We start from the raw sequence: 16081 nt of genomic DNA on the forward strand, positions 1-16081 counted from the left end.
ACACACACACATGCACACACACCTGTGCCTCGTTTGAAACTGCAGGTGCATAGATTTTGTGCACTGACTTTTCTATAGCCAGCCTGCTGGAAGCGTCAAATATGATTGTTCCTAGTCAAGCGCTTGCTCGTTGCGCCGCAGTTTTTCCCCCGCGTTATGTATGCACTGACCCCCAGGGGCCCCCAGCAGGCCCCGGTTACCATGGCAGCCATCATCTTCCTATAGAGGACCGTATGAACGGCTGCGTCCAACCACTCGGCTCTGTCTGCCGGCTGCAGTGGGCATTTCCAGAGGCAAGGAGCGTTAATAATGCATCTGTATCCGTCCGAGTGGAGCCACACACGGTTGGCCATCGCAGCGCGCTCTGGGTTGGAAACGGTAACTGGGCAGAGGTCATAATCAGTCTTATCCTGTCAAGTTGCCCCAAGACTCTCACACATTGTCAGGAGGAGAAAAAGGAAAAAGAAAGGAAAGGATGTGAATAAAGGAAAAAGAAATGGAAAATAAAAACTCTCCACCCTGCGGCTCAGCCAGTGGATTAATTAGGAGTGCTTGTGTTTACTCCCCCAGCTGACTGGGCTCTGCTGGCGCATTAGCATGCTGCCGCTTGCCCGCCTCAACCAGGCCTGATTGCATCGCTTCAAGGATGCGTCCAACTCCCCACTCTGCCTCAGGCTTGGCATCAAGGGTCCCCACCTCCCCCACGGCTCTAATCTCCCACAATAACTTCCCTCTGCACAGGTAGCGCGCCTCTGAAATGGGCAGAGCGTGATATTACGCAGTTAGCAGGCTCTGTGGTTTCAGAGTATGGCATGAGTGCATATGCATGTATGATTTAGCAGCAGTGCCTGAGGTGCTTTTCTGTCACTTACCATCTTGCAATAATATTAAACAGCATTTATTTAAATCAACATGGAGCCTTCATTGTTGCTTCAAGTTAAATATCAGACAAATTCATCTCCAGGTCTGAAACAATTCCCTGTGCCATCTTAATCTGTGTTTTTTGGGAAAATGGATTAATGACGGTACAAATGGAAACCCTGTGAAACCTCTGATGTTCACAAGCTGCTACACTTCATGTGGACTACTGCTACATCACAGACCGCAAACAGTCTCGGCTAATTAGCCCTGATGGGTGGAGTGATGGGATTCATATTTCAATAGGTTTCCCTGGACACCCCGGCCCTGTTGAACCGCTGCGCAGTGAGAAGAGGAAGACGCTGCTCTCTCCACCACCCTGGCAGTCTTCCATCTCTCTCCTCTCTCCCGTGTCTCTCTCTCTCTCTCTCCTCTCTCCCGTGTCTCTCTCTCTTTCTCTCCTCTCTCCTGTCTCTCTCTCTCTCTCTCCTCTCTCTCCTCTCTCTCTCTCTCTCCCTCTCTCCTGTGTCTCTCTCTCTCTCCTCTCTCCGTGTCTCTCTCTCTCTTTCTCCTGTGTCTCTCTCTCTCTCTCTCCTCTCTCCCGTGTCTCTCTCTTTCTCCTCTCTCCCGTGTCTCTCTCTCTCTCCCATGTCTCTCTCCTCTCTCCCGTGTCTCTCTCCTCTCTCTCTCTCCTGTGTCTCTCTCTCTCTCTCCTCTCTCCCGTGTCTCTCTCTTTCTCTCTCCTCTCTCCTCTCTCCCGTGTCTCTCTCTCTCTCTCTCCTCTCTCCGTGTCTCTCTCTCTCTCCTCTCTCCCGTGTCTCTCTCTCTCTCTCTCTCCTCTCTCCCGTGTCTCTCTCTCTCTTGTGTCTCTCTCTCTCTCTCCTCTCTCCGTGTCTCTCTCTCTCCTGTCTCTCTCTCTCTCTCTCTCCTCTCCTGTGTCTCTCTCTTTCTCTCCTCTCTCCCATGTCTCTCTCTCTCTCTCTCTCTCTCTCTCTCTCTCTCTCTGTCTCTCTCTCCTCTCTCTCCTCTCTCCCATGTCTCTCTCTCTCTCTCTCTCTCCTGTGTCTCTCTCTCTCTTTCTCCTCTCTCCCGTGTCTCTCTCTCTCTCTCTCCTCTCTCCCGTGTCTCTCTCGCTCTCCTTCACGCTGCAGTGGAGTGATGGCCCGCTCCTAACAATGCGGAATATCAAACAGCCTGATAAGGCATCAGCGCTGATATAACTCATCAGACGCCTTCCTTCTCCTTTCCCTTTCTTATCTCATTTCAGCCTTCCTTCTCCTCTCCCTTTTCTTCTCTCATTTCGGCTTTCTGTGCGTCTTTGTTTTTGGACTCTCTCTCGACTCCCCGCGCCGTCTGTCTCTACTCTCTCTCTCTCTCTCTCTGGGGTGCCCGGCTAGTTTTGCAAACATCAGTTGAAGCAGGTGTTTGTGTCCTCCTCCTTGTTAATCTAGAGAGTAAGATATCAGGGCTGTGAAACTTCCTTCTAGTTTGCCGAGCGGCTTGTCTTGTTTCTGGGGATCTATCCTGTAGGTGGCAGCGGTGTGATAGAGATTTCTTTGTCAAACTGGGTTATGTTCAGGGTCTCGCATGCCTCACAGGTATCTTATGAAAGCCGAGTTTCAAACATCAACTGGACATATTCCGCTCAATTATTATTCTCTGCAAACAAGTCGCTCACAGTGTGAAGATCGCATCCAGATAAAGTCTTCAAATAACCAATATTAATAATTTTTCTCTCTCTCTCTCTCTCTCTCTCTCTCTCTCTGTTTCCTTTCTTTTTTTTTCTCTCGCCTATCCAGGCTCCCATGTTCTCCTGGCCCCGCCTCAGGGATGCTGACCCTGTCCTGCGCTGTGAGATGGCCTCCACTGGAGAGGTCCAGCACACCCCCAAATACGCACACACACACTTAATCTCTCTCTCTCTCTCTCTCGATCACTTACACACGCAATACACACACACACACAGACTCTTTTTTTTTTTCTCTCTCTCTCTCCTCAATCTCACACACACACACGCACACACACACACACACACACACACACACACACTCACACTGTCTTTCTGTGACACACACATGCACTCCCTACTCACAAAGCACACTCCATGAATGCCATGCAAAAGACTCCCATTAACTACACTATACATACGTTTGAGATGAATATCTGCATACAGTCACAAGCTAATCTCTCTGGTGTATATGAATGAAGCATCATCATAAATAACAAACACGCTGTTAATAACTCATTAGCTAAATGAGCTGATGCTGTGGCGTGTGTGAGGGGGTGTGAGTTGGGCGGGGGAGAGTGTCGCTCCAGCAAGGCTTAGGAGCTCTGCAGTTCCCTGCTCAATCCCCCTGGGCACCACCGCGAGGGAGAGGTAGGAGCCAGTGGCCTTCCTCCTCTCTCTCTCTCTCTCTCTCTCTCCCACATCAAGAGAGAGAAACATCAGTTGAAGCAGGTGTTTGTGTCCTCCTGTCTCCCTGTGGCCTACCGGTTAGCGCTTCGGACTTGTAACCGGCTGAAGTGCCCTTATGCAAGGCACCTAACCCCTCACTGCTCCCCGAGCGCCGCTGTTGTTGCAGGCAGCTCACTGCACCGGGATTAGTGTGTGCTTCACCTCACTGTGTGTTCACTGTGTGCTGAGTGTCTTTCACTAATTCATGGATTGGGATAAATGCAGAGACCAAATTTCCCTCACGGGATCAAAAGAGTATATAAACTTATACTTACTTATGAGACTACGAGCATGGGAGAAAAAAAGAAAAACACAAAGGCAGTTTTTTTTTTTTTTTTTTTTTACATTTCCACACCATTTCCCCCACCTGCTCTCCCTGGCAACCTGAAAACCATAGAAACCAGCCTGGAGGACAAACAGTGAGGAGGAAGCATCGTGTTTTGTAATGTTTATATTTTTTATCTGTTTTATGCTCCTTTTTTTCTCTGGCGCTCGTCTGTGTCCTGAAAACAAGTTCACTCCTGTAGGCTTTTACTTCCACTTATCTGAAAAAAATAAAAATCTTTTCAATGGATATGGAGAAAATGGCTACTTCTAGCCCTCTGCTTTTAATGCACACTGACATTAAACCTTACCCATATCTTTTTATTGATACTGTCTGTCATAAAGTAAAGAAGCTTCCTCTTGTGGATCTGCACAGGTGGCTTGCTTCGGACCAAACATCTACTCCGCTTTCCTGAAGGCCATGCTCTCTACTGGATTCAAGCTCCCGCAAAAGGGAATCCTCATAGGCATTCAGGTACGCAGTGCGGTGTTCTTTTCCTTTGGCTAGCATGTAGCGCAGCATGTGTCTTTTTTCAACTTTTTAGATGAATAATGGTTGATTCTACCTGTGGAGATGAGAAAAGAACATCTTAATAGTGCATGAAGACATTGACCTACAGTAGCGGCTGTGTTGAACTCACCCGGGCCTGTTCAGTCTGCCTGGGTCTTAGAGTCGGAGGTGTGGAGGATGAGGCCTGGAGTAGGAGCATGAGTGGAGCAGACCTTTTAGAGCTCACAGAGAGAGTACACTGAAACAGGCTGGCCTTTTAGATCAGGCTGACATGTGCTGAGGCAAGAGCTAGAGATCTGCAGTGCCTATCGGCTCTATATTTCTTTCTCTCTCTCTCTCTCTCTCTCTCTTTTTTTTTCTCTCTCTCTCTTTTTCTCTCTCTCTCTCTTTTTCTCTCTTTCTCTCTTTTTCTCTCTCTCTCTATTTTTCTCTTTCTCTCTTGCGTTAGCTCTATCTCTGTATCTCTCTCACACACACACACTGATGACATTCCCCTCACCCAGATTGTGCATGCTTTCTAGAGCAGATGGAAGCTGACAGGAGTTCTTCCCCCACTTTTGTACACTAGCCCTACATTACTCATGTTCAGCACTGGCGAGACAGGAGCGTTCAGCTAGCTTCAAGTGCAGCGTTGGAGACCCTTAGGCTTAAGCGGATGTTAAGCTGCCAGGGCTGATGGGTCCAGTCCTGATGGGTTCAGTTCAATCAGGGCCAGAGTTGTGGAGTAGACGCTAGTTAAAGCGCATCCTGTTGGCACACACTGATGCTCAGACAGATTTTACAGCTACTCCTGAATAGCCTGAATATCTTCTACTGAATCTTCTGCAGTGAAGGATTTGTATTTATTCATGACGAAATTATACACTGTACCCACCTACCCATGCACATCACACATAGTATAAACACTATGCCTTGTTATTTCTCACTTGGTTAACCTTTAAGCAATCTGCATGCAGTGTGATTTACTTGTGTTTACTCGCATGAAGAAGCACATGCTCCTCATTGTTATTGATGCGTGCATCTCATAACGTACTTCATTACCTGCTTCAAGCACCTGTAGTATGAAATGTGTTTCCATCCTTCGTCAGCCTGTGACTGAGCGTGGATATGTTTGCACTTTAATTTGTTTGGAGCGTTTGCTAAGGTAATTGATGGTGCTCATCTACAGCAGGTGAATACTGTTTAACACCCTGTGTTGCATCAATAATTGGGTCAATTACCAGAATGAGAACATACTGTGTGTTTGTGTGTGTGTGTGTGTGTGTACAGGGGGACTTGGGAAAGGAGACATATAGCTGTAATTCTCAAAGATACTGTAACCTGTCCACGTCAATTGTCAAACCAGTTCATCTGCCTCCTTACTGGCTGAGATTTAGAATGCTCTAGGCACACAGAGACTTGTCATTTGTTAAAGCCTGTAGGCTTTGTTTTTCTCTAGTGGGCTGTAACGAGGATTCACCTGAATGCTACAGGAAGAAGTCAATTTGTTGAACATTTTTACCCAGAGTGAAAAGACTCTGAGCAAGTAAAGTGCTACTCTTAAAACACTTTTGCTTATGCGGAACCCTTTATGTTTCACATTTTATGCTGTCACCAAAACACCCCCCTCCCTATGCTATTTCCAATCAACGTGTCAGTGTGGAAATCCATTATCCGGTTGGGGGGTCATTGTGTGCTTGTAACACCACACTTTTTCTCTAATCGACTTTCAGGTGCACAAGACAGCATGAAATTCCAATTGGAAACAAGCACTCCCTAAACACACACACACACACACACACACACACACACATACTCGGTGTAATGGCTATGCCGTAGGGTTGGGGTGTCCCATTATGCCTCTCAGTGGTAATTACACAGCTGCGGTAAAGCTGCCGTGAACACCCAGCTTTGGCTATTGATCCCAGGGCTGCTGAGACCAGGAGGGCAGACATGCAGCCGCTCTCCGTCCCAGACCTGTCCCTCAGGCCCTCCCCTCCCCAGCGCGCTCTCTCTCTCTCTCTCACACCTCTCTCTCTCACCTCGCCCTCTCTCTCTTTCTCTCTCTCACCTCTAACGCTTATCTTCCCACTCTCACAGCATTCTTTCAGACCCAACTTCCTGTCCACCGCACACCAGCTGAACGAGGACGGTTTCAAGGTAAGGAGGCATCTAATCACTTAAGTATTCAGAATCCTCTTAATCACACACGTGCACAAACAGTGACACGTGGTCTCACCTTTTTTTGATCAGTGTATTGTTTGCCATTGACTGAATATGTTCATATACACCCTACCCTACCCCTGAAATAAACATTAAACAGTAAGTAATATTTGCAGTCAGGCCCTGTTGAGCCCTTAAATGACATTAATGTATTTTACGTGACTCTATTAAGATGAGCTTATATGGCTGCTCATTCCTCAGCTTTATGCCACTGAGGGCACCTCCGCCTGGCTCAATGCCAACGATGTGCCCACCACTCCAGTGGCCTGGCCAACACAAGATGAGAACAATAGCACTCTCCCCAGCATCAACAGGTGAGTTCCCTCCTGGATTGGTCGACAGCTTGTGAGATCTGAGTGGCGATAACTTCCCTGGGCACGTCTCTATCCAGCCCTGAAAATGGAGAGTTGTCTGATCAACAAAGGCACCAGAGCCGTGTTTGCTGATAGAGGATTTAGGCCCCCCTATACTGTACATCTTTGTTTTGCCACTGCTGCAGACATGCTGTTCTGGTTTGCTTTGGCCTTCTCGCTAATGCCTCAAACAATCTGACAGGGTCTCAATTACAGGAATGATGGCATCAAGAGTTTAGTTGGCAGGCCAAGTGTTTACTGATAGAGTTCTGGTACAAACTCCAAAAAGTTATCATGCTTTTTGTGAGGGGGATATTGTTATCTTCATTTGTTAAAGGTAAATTGACCTCTCCATTGTTTGTTTCAGGCTCATCAATGAGGGTGACATTGACCTGGTGGTGAACCTCCCCAACAACAACACACGTTTCATCAAGGACAACTTCATAATCCGCCGCATGGCTGTGGACCACGGGGTGCCCCTCATCACCAACTTCCAGGTCTGTCGTGCGGTCACTCCGGTGCTGCTCGTGTCAGAGGTGTGAGCAACACTCACCGCTCCACTCTGCAGTTTCTTCTTTTGAATGTTCATTTGGCTTCACAGGTGGTCAAGCTGTTTGCCGAAGCAGTGAAGTACTCCAGTGACCTGGACACCACCAGCCTCTTCCACTACCGAGAGCGCAACACCACCAGGCACAGTTAGATGCTGCTGCTACCAAAAAGTGCCACCACCACCCGGCAGGCTACTCAGGAGCACATTTCACTCCAGGATCATTTGGATCAGGAGCTCCAATTTAAGTGTTATTTTTCTACAATCTGGATTGAGGGTTATGGGGCAATACCATCCCACCCTGGATCAGTCATTTTTCTAAGTAACCACATATTATTTATGGTGTTGTTAACTTAACGTATGTCCTTATGCAAACGGCTGCTGGCTTGCCAGGGTTGTTGGCATTGTTGGCTTCATTTTGTTCTGTTCATTTATTGGCCAGTTCTTCCAGCATTTTTACTTACAGAAGACAGTTTCCAGAAACAGATCTTTACTCTGCACTGAGGATAAATCGAGTTTAGATGCTGGACAACATCACAAAACACAATAGTCTAGTTTTTTTTAATTTTATTTCTGCTGTTGATCATTGTGTGTGTGTGTGTGTGTGTGTTTGTGTGTGTGTGTTAGAGAGAGAGACAGAGAAAGAGAGAGAGAGAGAAAGAGAGTGTGAGAGTGTGTGCTTGTATGTGTGAATAAGTGGGTGGATGAGTGGGATGGAATGTGGGTGTGCATGGAGAGTTGAGGATCTTTTGGATCTTTCAATATCTTAGAGCTCCTATTCACGCCTCTATGATGTTTACAACCATTTCATATGCAATGCAAATCTAACGGAAGTCTTATATTTAGTCTTATAATAAGTCTTATATTAAACAGTAATTACCACAATTTCTTCAAACGTATCTTGAAAGTAAACCATCAATAAAAACCCTCTATTTAAAAAATAAATAAAAAACCTGTCAGATCTTGTGATGTACAGTATGTGTGTGCAAGTGTGGGTGATGATTGATTCTACCACTGAACAGCAACATCTCTCTTCACCTTCACATCATAAATATATCAACTCCCAAACTTTGAAAATGTAAAATGACCTCGTCCCAGTGTGTGTGTAGAGCGTGGGGGCACCAGTGGTGAGTGTGTGTGTTTAGAGTGTGGGGGCACCAGTGGTGTGTGTGTGTGTGTGTGTGTGTGTGTGTGTAGAGCATGGGGGCACCAGTGGTGAGTGTGTGTTTAGAGCGTGGGGGCACCAGTGATGAGTGTGTGTGTGTAGAGCGTGGGGGCACCAGTGGTGAGTGTGTGTGTGTGTGTGTGTGTGTGTAGAGCGTGGGTGCACCAGTGGTGAGTGTGTGTGTGTTTAGAGCGTGGGGGCACCAGTGGTGAGTGTGTGTGTGTAGAGCTTGAGGACACCAGTGGTGAGTGTGTGTGTGTGTGTGTGTGTAGAGCTTGAGGACACCAGTGGTGAGTGTGTGTAGAGTGCCAGTGGTATGTGTGTGTATGTAGAGCAGTCCCTCCAGGAATTCGCGATGTTGCGATCGCAACAATTAACGCAAATTCAGCAAATCCTCGTGAATTCTGGGCGACCTCGCAATTTTGTCCGAACACTGCAAATTTTTCGCAAATTTGACCAATCATGGTTTCCCCGTGAAATTTCACCTACCACAACAGCCCCTCGCGCAGAATATTGAGTCAGATGCCACTCACTTCTGCAGACACCAGAGACTGCCCTATAACTTGTTCACTCCTCTGCAGTTTTGATGACAATAAATAGAAGGCTAACGTTAATGATCTGCTTTACTTACATCTGTCATCTCAACCTAGTGTTGCTAACCTGCCTAGGCTATGAAGGTAAGTTAATTAAGGCCTATTCGGTTTACTGACATTTGAGTAGGCTACAATATGCAACCCATTGGCAAACGTTTACACCTGGAGATGTCCTTTTAGCTCGTGTCATGTTTGCTAGCTTGTGGACTCAGTTTGTGTACAGTGCTACCAAAATCATAGAAATGAATAACATTGTAAGACATTTACATCTTCTATGATCCAAGAATGATTTCATACGAGTTATTTTTTAACATTTATTTAACTAATGACATAGAAAACATCCCGAATTCCATCCACATATCGTAATGCACTATGCAAAAAGTTATTTCCAGTCGTCACCGAACACAGTGAGATGCAAGCATTGCAATCCACTTAGAAATGTTATAACGCTACTCTCACGTCCTTAAAGTGGCAGGCAGTCAATTAGACTTACACACCACCAATGTAATAACATTAAAGAAACGTGTAGTCTAATAGTTTAAATCAATATGAAATCACTAGATACTTAGTTGGCTAATAGTAATTATGCAAGTCACATAATATGAATTATTAAAAAGATATGAACTTAATATGAATTACAACATATATGAATGTATTGAAACATGTGACATGATGCCATCTCTTTAGGGGACTGTCTTTTTTGGACAGTTCTATGAAAGGTTATACTGCTTTGTGAATTACCCCAGTCAAAGTATTTACACAAATAAAGTAGGCTAGGCCTACTTTGATTTTCTGGAACCCTTACTGTTTACCTTTACTTATCCTTTTTAATAAGCATCAAGATGATCAGTGTAATTTTGGTCTTACTAACCTTAATTACCCTCAATTAAAAAATATATTTTTGCAACTATTTTTGCAATTTTCACTTCCTCTCGCAATTTCTAAGCAACAAAAAGCTAAAAACACCGCAATTTTCATTCGCAATTTTTTAGAAAAGTTGTTGCGAAATCACGCATTTTAGATCGCAACAATCTCAAAAAATCCTCACGAAATCCTGGAGGGACTGGTAGAGTGTGGGGGCACCAGTGGTGAGCTCAGACCACTCTGAGGATGAAGAGATGTGTGGTGCTCGTGAGGTCCAGCTAGTCAGCGTGACTCGGCGCTCTCTGGCCCAGGGCAAAGCTGGCCCCCTCAGACAGATGGCCCCCCGGCTCGGCTGGGCTCGGATCACCACACGGCAGAGTGGCCAGATGAAGCCGGCCATCTACCTGTAATGAGCCTGCCTGCTAATCTGTGGCGTTCACCTGGGTCTGCCCCTGTCACTTCATTATGGCTAATGGCTTTCCATTTGCTGTTCCAAAAAATCCTTTATTAGGATGGAGCAAAAAGCCTACCTTCACATACACACAAACACACACACACACACTTGATTTGCCATTCCTCCTTTTTGGACATGCAGGTTTTCTTTTTTTTAATATAGGCATGGACGGTACTTGTCTAATAATCTCCCTCACTCATCTGAACAGTTTTTGCCATTTATTAAGAAATTCTTAGCAAGTGCCTTATAAAATCTGGTTATTTGGGGATGATGGCTTCCTTAGCAAGTGCCTCATAAAATCTGGTTATTTGGGGATGATGGCTTCCTTAGCAAGTGCCTTATAAAATCTGGTTATTTGGGGGCTGCTGCCAACTGAACCTCCAGAGTTGCATCTTCCCTCTGCATTTAAAGCGTAGCCCTTCCTTTTTGATTGTGTCAAGAGGAAAGGACTAATCATCAAATTATCAATTGTCGTCATGTGTCCTAATGTGGTTCTCATGAGCGTATAATTAACAATTGGTCATGTGAGCATTTGATTGACAAAGGTCACAAGAGCAGTTGGTTGACAAAGGGTTTGGCATGATCAAAGGCTGGGGTGATGATTAAAGTGAATGTTGGAAGATTTCCACTACAATGGCTTCCTCAGGCCTCATGCATATATATATATACAGTATATACCATATATGAAGTTTCCATTGCTGTGTTAAGAATGTTTTTTTAGTAGTAAATAGCTACTTTGTCATTTACTCTAGTGGATTAACGTTATTTGTCCATGAATAGTCATGAAGTTCCGCAGATCTCTGACCTATGGCTTGATGTCAGCGGCCCAGTCAGTCTCTCCTCCTCCAGCTCGCTGTAACTTTCCATTAATTGCTTGATGGATTGTGGGAATTAAGTAGTCCTCTCTCCTGGCTTCAGGTGCATTGAGCCACTTGCATCTCTTAGAAGCACATCTTACACAATCAATAGAGGGTAAATGGCACCAAAGATGAACTGATTCATTAAGGGAGTAGATTTAAACCTGTGGCTAAGTGAATAATGGAGTCACTGCAAATCAGGTAAACACTCCCAAGTCGCAGGCCTAACAGACAGCTCATTTGCTGACTGAGTCTCTGAACAGCTTTTTTTCCACGTGAAGACTTCACCACTCTGCAGCCTTCTTGCGGCTAAATTGGAGTTAATATGTTCATGGCAGTTTATCTGATTACAGACCCTGTATATGTAAGTCGTGGAGTTCTACATGGACCACCCTTCAGGCGGGTGTGTGTGAGAGGGTGAGTGTTGCTGCTGCACGGTACGGAGCGGAGTGTGTTGTGAGGGGAGGAAACCCTGTGGCTAATTAAAGGCAATCAGAGGGAGCAAAGGGGAGCGTTTGTTTGGGCTCTGCATTCTGCCAGCTGCTCCTGCACATTTATTTACTGCTGATTAGTCATGCTTCACTGGTGCCCAACAGGTTTCCCCTGTAATGAGTCGTGTGGAGGTGTTAGTGTGGCGAGACAGTGTGTTTTGGCTACGCCAAAAATAGAACTCTGTTTTCAACAGTATGTTGAGATGTACAGTATATTGTCAGATACGGTATGATGCTAAGCATTGTGAAGTCCTCAAACAACTTTCGAATTGAGCAATGGCAGAGGCCCCAAAAGTTGCAACAACGGCAGAAACGGATCATCTCTTTAGTATTTTCCTCGTGCAGCTTTTTCCTTGTCTTGTGGTAGTCTTCTCCAAAGAGGAGGGAAGGAGAGACCTTTGGCGCTCTGCTCATAGTCCTCCCCATATTGACTGGCTCAGAGTGCATAGAACATAAGTCTGAGTCTCAGCGAGCGGGCCTTACAGGAAACACACTGGTGAATATCTGATAACCCAGCATTCGACTCCTGAAAGGGCAAACAGATCAGATTTTTTTGGTGGAGAAACAGGAGGCCCAAGGCAACAAACAGTTGTCTCTTAATATTACTCTCAGATTTCATCTCTCACCTGTTGTAGCAATGTGTCTTATTATGACGCTGCGTGGCGGTCATAAAGGTTTAGTCAGATTTTTTTTTTTTTTCGCATGTCCAAATTTCCGTCAAGGATTCCCGGGACACTGAAAGACCGGGTAGACCTAAACTTGGTGGGCATGTAACCCCATATGGATAGCATGGAACCATTGTTTTTCGTTTTGATCTGTAGCCCCCGCTGGACTGCACCCCCCGAAAGGAGGGTAGGGCAGACACAGTTTTCTGTGAATATCTCAAGAACCACTTATTTCATGTATAGCGCCACCTAGTTAAACACAAAAAAGTTAAAATGAGGTGTTGTAATCGCAGGTATCTGTGACCTAACATAGTCAAAACTGCACGAAATTGGAAGTGTAGGATCATTATGACACCCTCTGAATGCACGCCAAGTTTCGTGGAATTCCGTTCATGGGGGGCCACACAATAAATTAATTTATGTTACTATACACCAACTGGCCTGTAGGTGGCCGGAGACAGTTTTCTGTGAATATCTCGAGAACCGTAGGGCCTAGGAGGTCCACCTTTTTTGTATGTTGGTCTTAAGGGGGCATGTCAACCCATCCCATTACCACTTATTTAATGTATAGCCACCTAGTTAAAAAAATTAAAAGCAAAAATTAGGTGTTTTCATCACAATATCTCTGGCTGACATGGTCAAAACTGCACGAAATTAAAAGTGTAGGATCATTATGACACCCTCCGAATGTATGCCAAGTTTTGTGAACTTTCGTTCATGGGGAGCCTTACAATAAAATAATTTATGTGTACATTTAGTGACCGGACACCAACAAGGATTCCCGGGACACTGAAAGACCGGGGTACACGAAACTTGGTGGGCATGTAACCCCACATGGATAGCATGAAACCATCGTTTTTCACAGTTTTCTGTGAATATCTTGAGAACCGTAGGGCCTAGGATGACCAATTTTTTTCGTATGTTTGCCTCCAGGGGTCATGTTAACCCATTCCATGTGCACACATGTGCATAAACAGATACACACGCACACACATACATTTACAGTAATCATACGTATGACACATACTCACACAGTAGACATATGTACGCATGCACATGCACAAACACACATACGCAGGCAAACACACAAGCACGCACACACACACACACACACACACACACACACACATAAACGTGTACACGCACACATGCACACAATTCAAGAATTTCTCAGAATTGAACTAATCATGTTTTGGTACTTGTTGTCTAGCAGATACCAGTGACAATTGAGTGTGGAAATGCTATTTAGTGAGACAGTTAGAATCATATAGGCCTTTCAGCGTGATTTATTTTTGTGGAAAAAATGTGCTGGACTGGGCGGCGGTCATATTTTGTACCGCTCTGCGGTACATCTAGTTTTAATCAGAAGTAGTCAATGTGCCCTTTTTTTGTTCAAAAGCTTCAAGTACTTGACAGCTGCCAAATTTCTGGCCTTTCTTTTATCATGGAGAGTGTGGTCAGGATGAAAACCCTTATGGAGAGAGACATCACATTTTGTGAGAAACCTTTATTTCCCTGAGGAGAATCAAGAGGCTACTTCAACCACAAAATGGCAATCAAAAATGAACAGCTATGTTGGCCAACTCCAGCATGGCTCCAAATAATGTCTAATTGAAGAATAGAACACAGACATCTGAGTGTGTGGAGCTTCTGTAGTTATCATTTTATTCAGGAATAATCTTTATGTTTGATGTGTGGAGGTTATGCTACCATTTTTCAGTGGTATGAGTACGTTCAACATACTATAGAAAGGACTCATTTTAACACAGTGAGGAAAATCCACATTTTCTCGGATTCATATTCATGTTGATGTTCATACGGCTGTGGTAAAATTGTATATTATATTATATTTTTTCATCACGCTGCAAAGGCCTGTGGATCTGACTGGCTTCAGTATTCCCTCCTGGGTCTTGTGGGAAGGGAATATTTTCATCAGAGAGCCCAGTTAATTAGCCTCTCAAGGACACTTGAAAAAATTCAGTCTCAGATTTGTAATAACAATGTTTCAATGTTATATCAGTGTTCTGCTATCCTATTTACCCATTTGTTATGAGGCTAGATTCTTTGGTATATCAGTGTTCTGTGCTATCTGTTTGGTGGTTCTGTTACACCCAGTTGTTACGAGGCTAGATTCTTTGTTATATCAGTGTTATATGCTATTCGTATGGCAGTTCTATTTACCCAGTTGTTACGAGGCCAGATTCTTTGTTATATCAGTGTAATATGCTATTCGTATGGCGGTTCTATTTACCCAGTTGTTACGAGGCCAGATTCCTTGTTATATCAGTGTTCTATGCTATTCGTATGGCGGTTCTATTTACCCAATTGTTATGAGGCTAGATAGATTGTTTGGTATCATTAGCATTTGCATGTGACAGTGAGTACGTACATGCAACTACTGTATGTGAAGTCCCCAACCAATAGCTTTTCTAGCATAAACCTAAACAAAACTCTTGATCCAGTGTGAGGGGCTATTGAGCAATTGTCTAAGGGTTCATTCCTGTGGGCTATGATGGCATTGCAGTACGTGCAGTAGGCCTACGTGTATTTTGGATATTTTTTTCAAGAGGAACTCTGATGACACTGATTTATGGATGCCAGGTCTCCGGATGATCTGTTACTGATTCTGTTTGATTCTGTTATGATGAGACCACTTATCCCATGAACCTTTCCTCAACTTTCTCACTTTGGCCTACATATTTAAATCCTACTATAAGTACATATGTGCTGTGCTCAAATATACATTCTTCTCACTACAAGGATTAAAGAATACAGCTGTTTGAGAGAAAAGCTAATCAATGTTGCAGAAGTAGGCTATCTTGTCATTTTCTTTATTTCGCTGGTTCTCACTTTTGACTAGCTACTGTTACCTCTCTGTGGCCATTGCAGAGGACTCTCTCTCCATCAGCATTCAGCACTGAAAGTGCCCACTGGTCATGGCCTTGTTTAGAGTTCAGTCTGTGATCTGCCTTTTTTTCTCTTGCTGTTTCCACTCTTGCCAACTCCTCCACCTCTCTTGGAATACATGAATGGACTCTTTTATTTCTCTCTGTTCCTTCCTCTCTCACTCTGTCTCTCTGTGCTCTCCCTCTCTCTTTCTTTTCTTCTGTGTGTATGTGAAGCCAATGCTAATTTAACTTCCAGGTCATTATGGTTCATTGTCTGGTCCCTTTGGTTGTCTCCCAAAGTGTCCATTTTAGAGAGCTCAGTTGCATAAAGAAATGTAAATCGTTCACCTCATAAAAAAGAGAATATTAATTATGCCTAGGACTACAAAGGCTCTGAGTTATCAGTTGCTTGCATATTTAGATCCCGGAGAACAGACGTGATGTTTTTTCTAATAAAGGAGTTGGTTTGATTAGTATTGACCCACATTTGCAAATAGCCTCATTAACTCAGAACCAGGGTGTATCTTGAGAGCTATATAAGACCTTTTGTGTCCTATAAACTAACCCAGCCTTTCTCTTCTCTGCTACAATGCTGCCTGGAGTCAATGCAGCACAAAGTGGTTACAAAGGAAAGTGGCTGTTCATCTGTGCATCACATGTTCCTGCACATGTCACGTCTGCACAGCAGTGTATTTCTGCTATTTCTTGTCTTGTGTGTGTGTATGTGTACTGTATGTGTGTGTGTGTGTGTGTGTGTGTGTGTGTGTGCATGCATAGACTTCTATACTTTTATCTGCTTTCTTTTTGTGTGCGCAAACATGTGATTAGCAAATCAAATATAAAAGGACTCAAAT

The 16081-nt window shown here is 44.5% G+C and overlaps 1 protein-coding gene across 1 annotated transcript in view; it reads left to right on the top strand.

Moving 5' to 3' along the window:
* The window catches only part of cps1 (carbamoyl-phosphate synthase 1, mitochondrial), a 40252-nt gene extending 32390 nt beyond the window's left edge, over window positions 1-7862 (top strand). The window contains exons 33-38 of the mRNA XM_048239854.1: window positions 2658-2732; window positions 4014-4112; window positions 6228-6287; window positions 6552-6664; window positions 7071-7200; window positions 7305-7862. Coding sequence (XP_048095811.1) covers window positions 2658-2732; window positions 4014-4112; window positions 6228-6287; window positions 6552-6664; window positions 7071-7200; window positions 7305-7403 — 576 coding nt within the window. The 3' untranslated portion in view covers window positions 7404-7862. The remainder of the gene's footprint in view (window positions 1-2657; window positions 2733-4013; window positions 4113-6227; window positions 6288-6551; window positions 6665-7070; window positions 7201-7304) is intronic.
* Window positions 7863-16081: the final 8219 nt, after the last annotated feature.

The sequence above is a fragment of the Alosa alosa genome, chromosome 3 (genome assembly GCF_017589495.1).
Source record: "Alosa alosa isolate M-15738 ecotype Scorff River chromosome 3, AALO_Geno_1.1, whole genome shotgun sequence".
NCBI lineage: Eukaryota > Metazoa > Chordata > Actinopteri > Clupeiformes > Clupeidae > Alosa > Alosa alosa.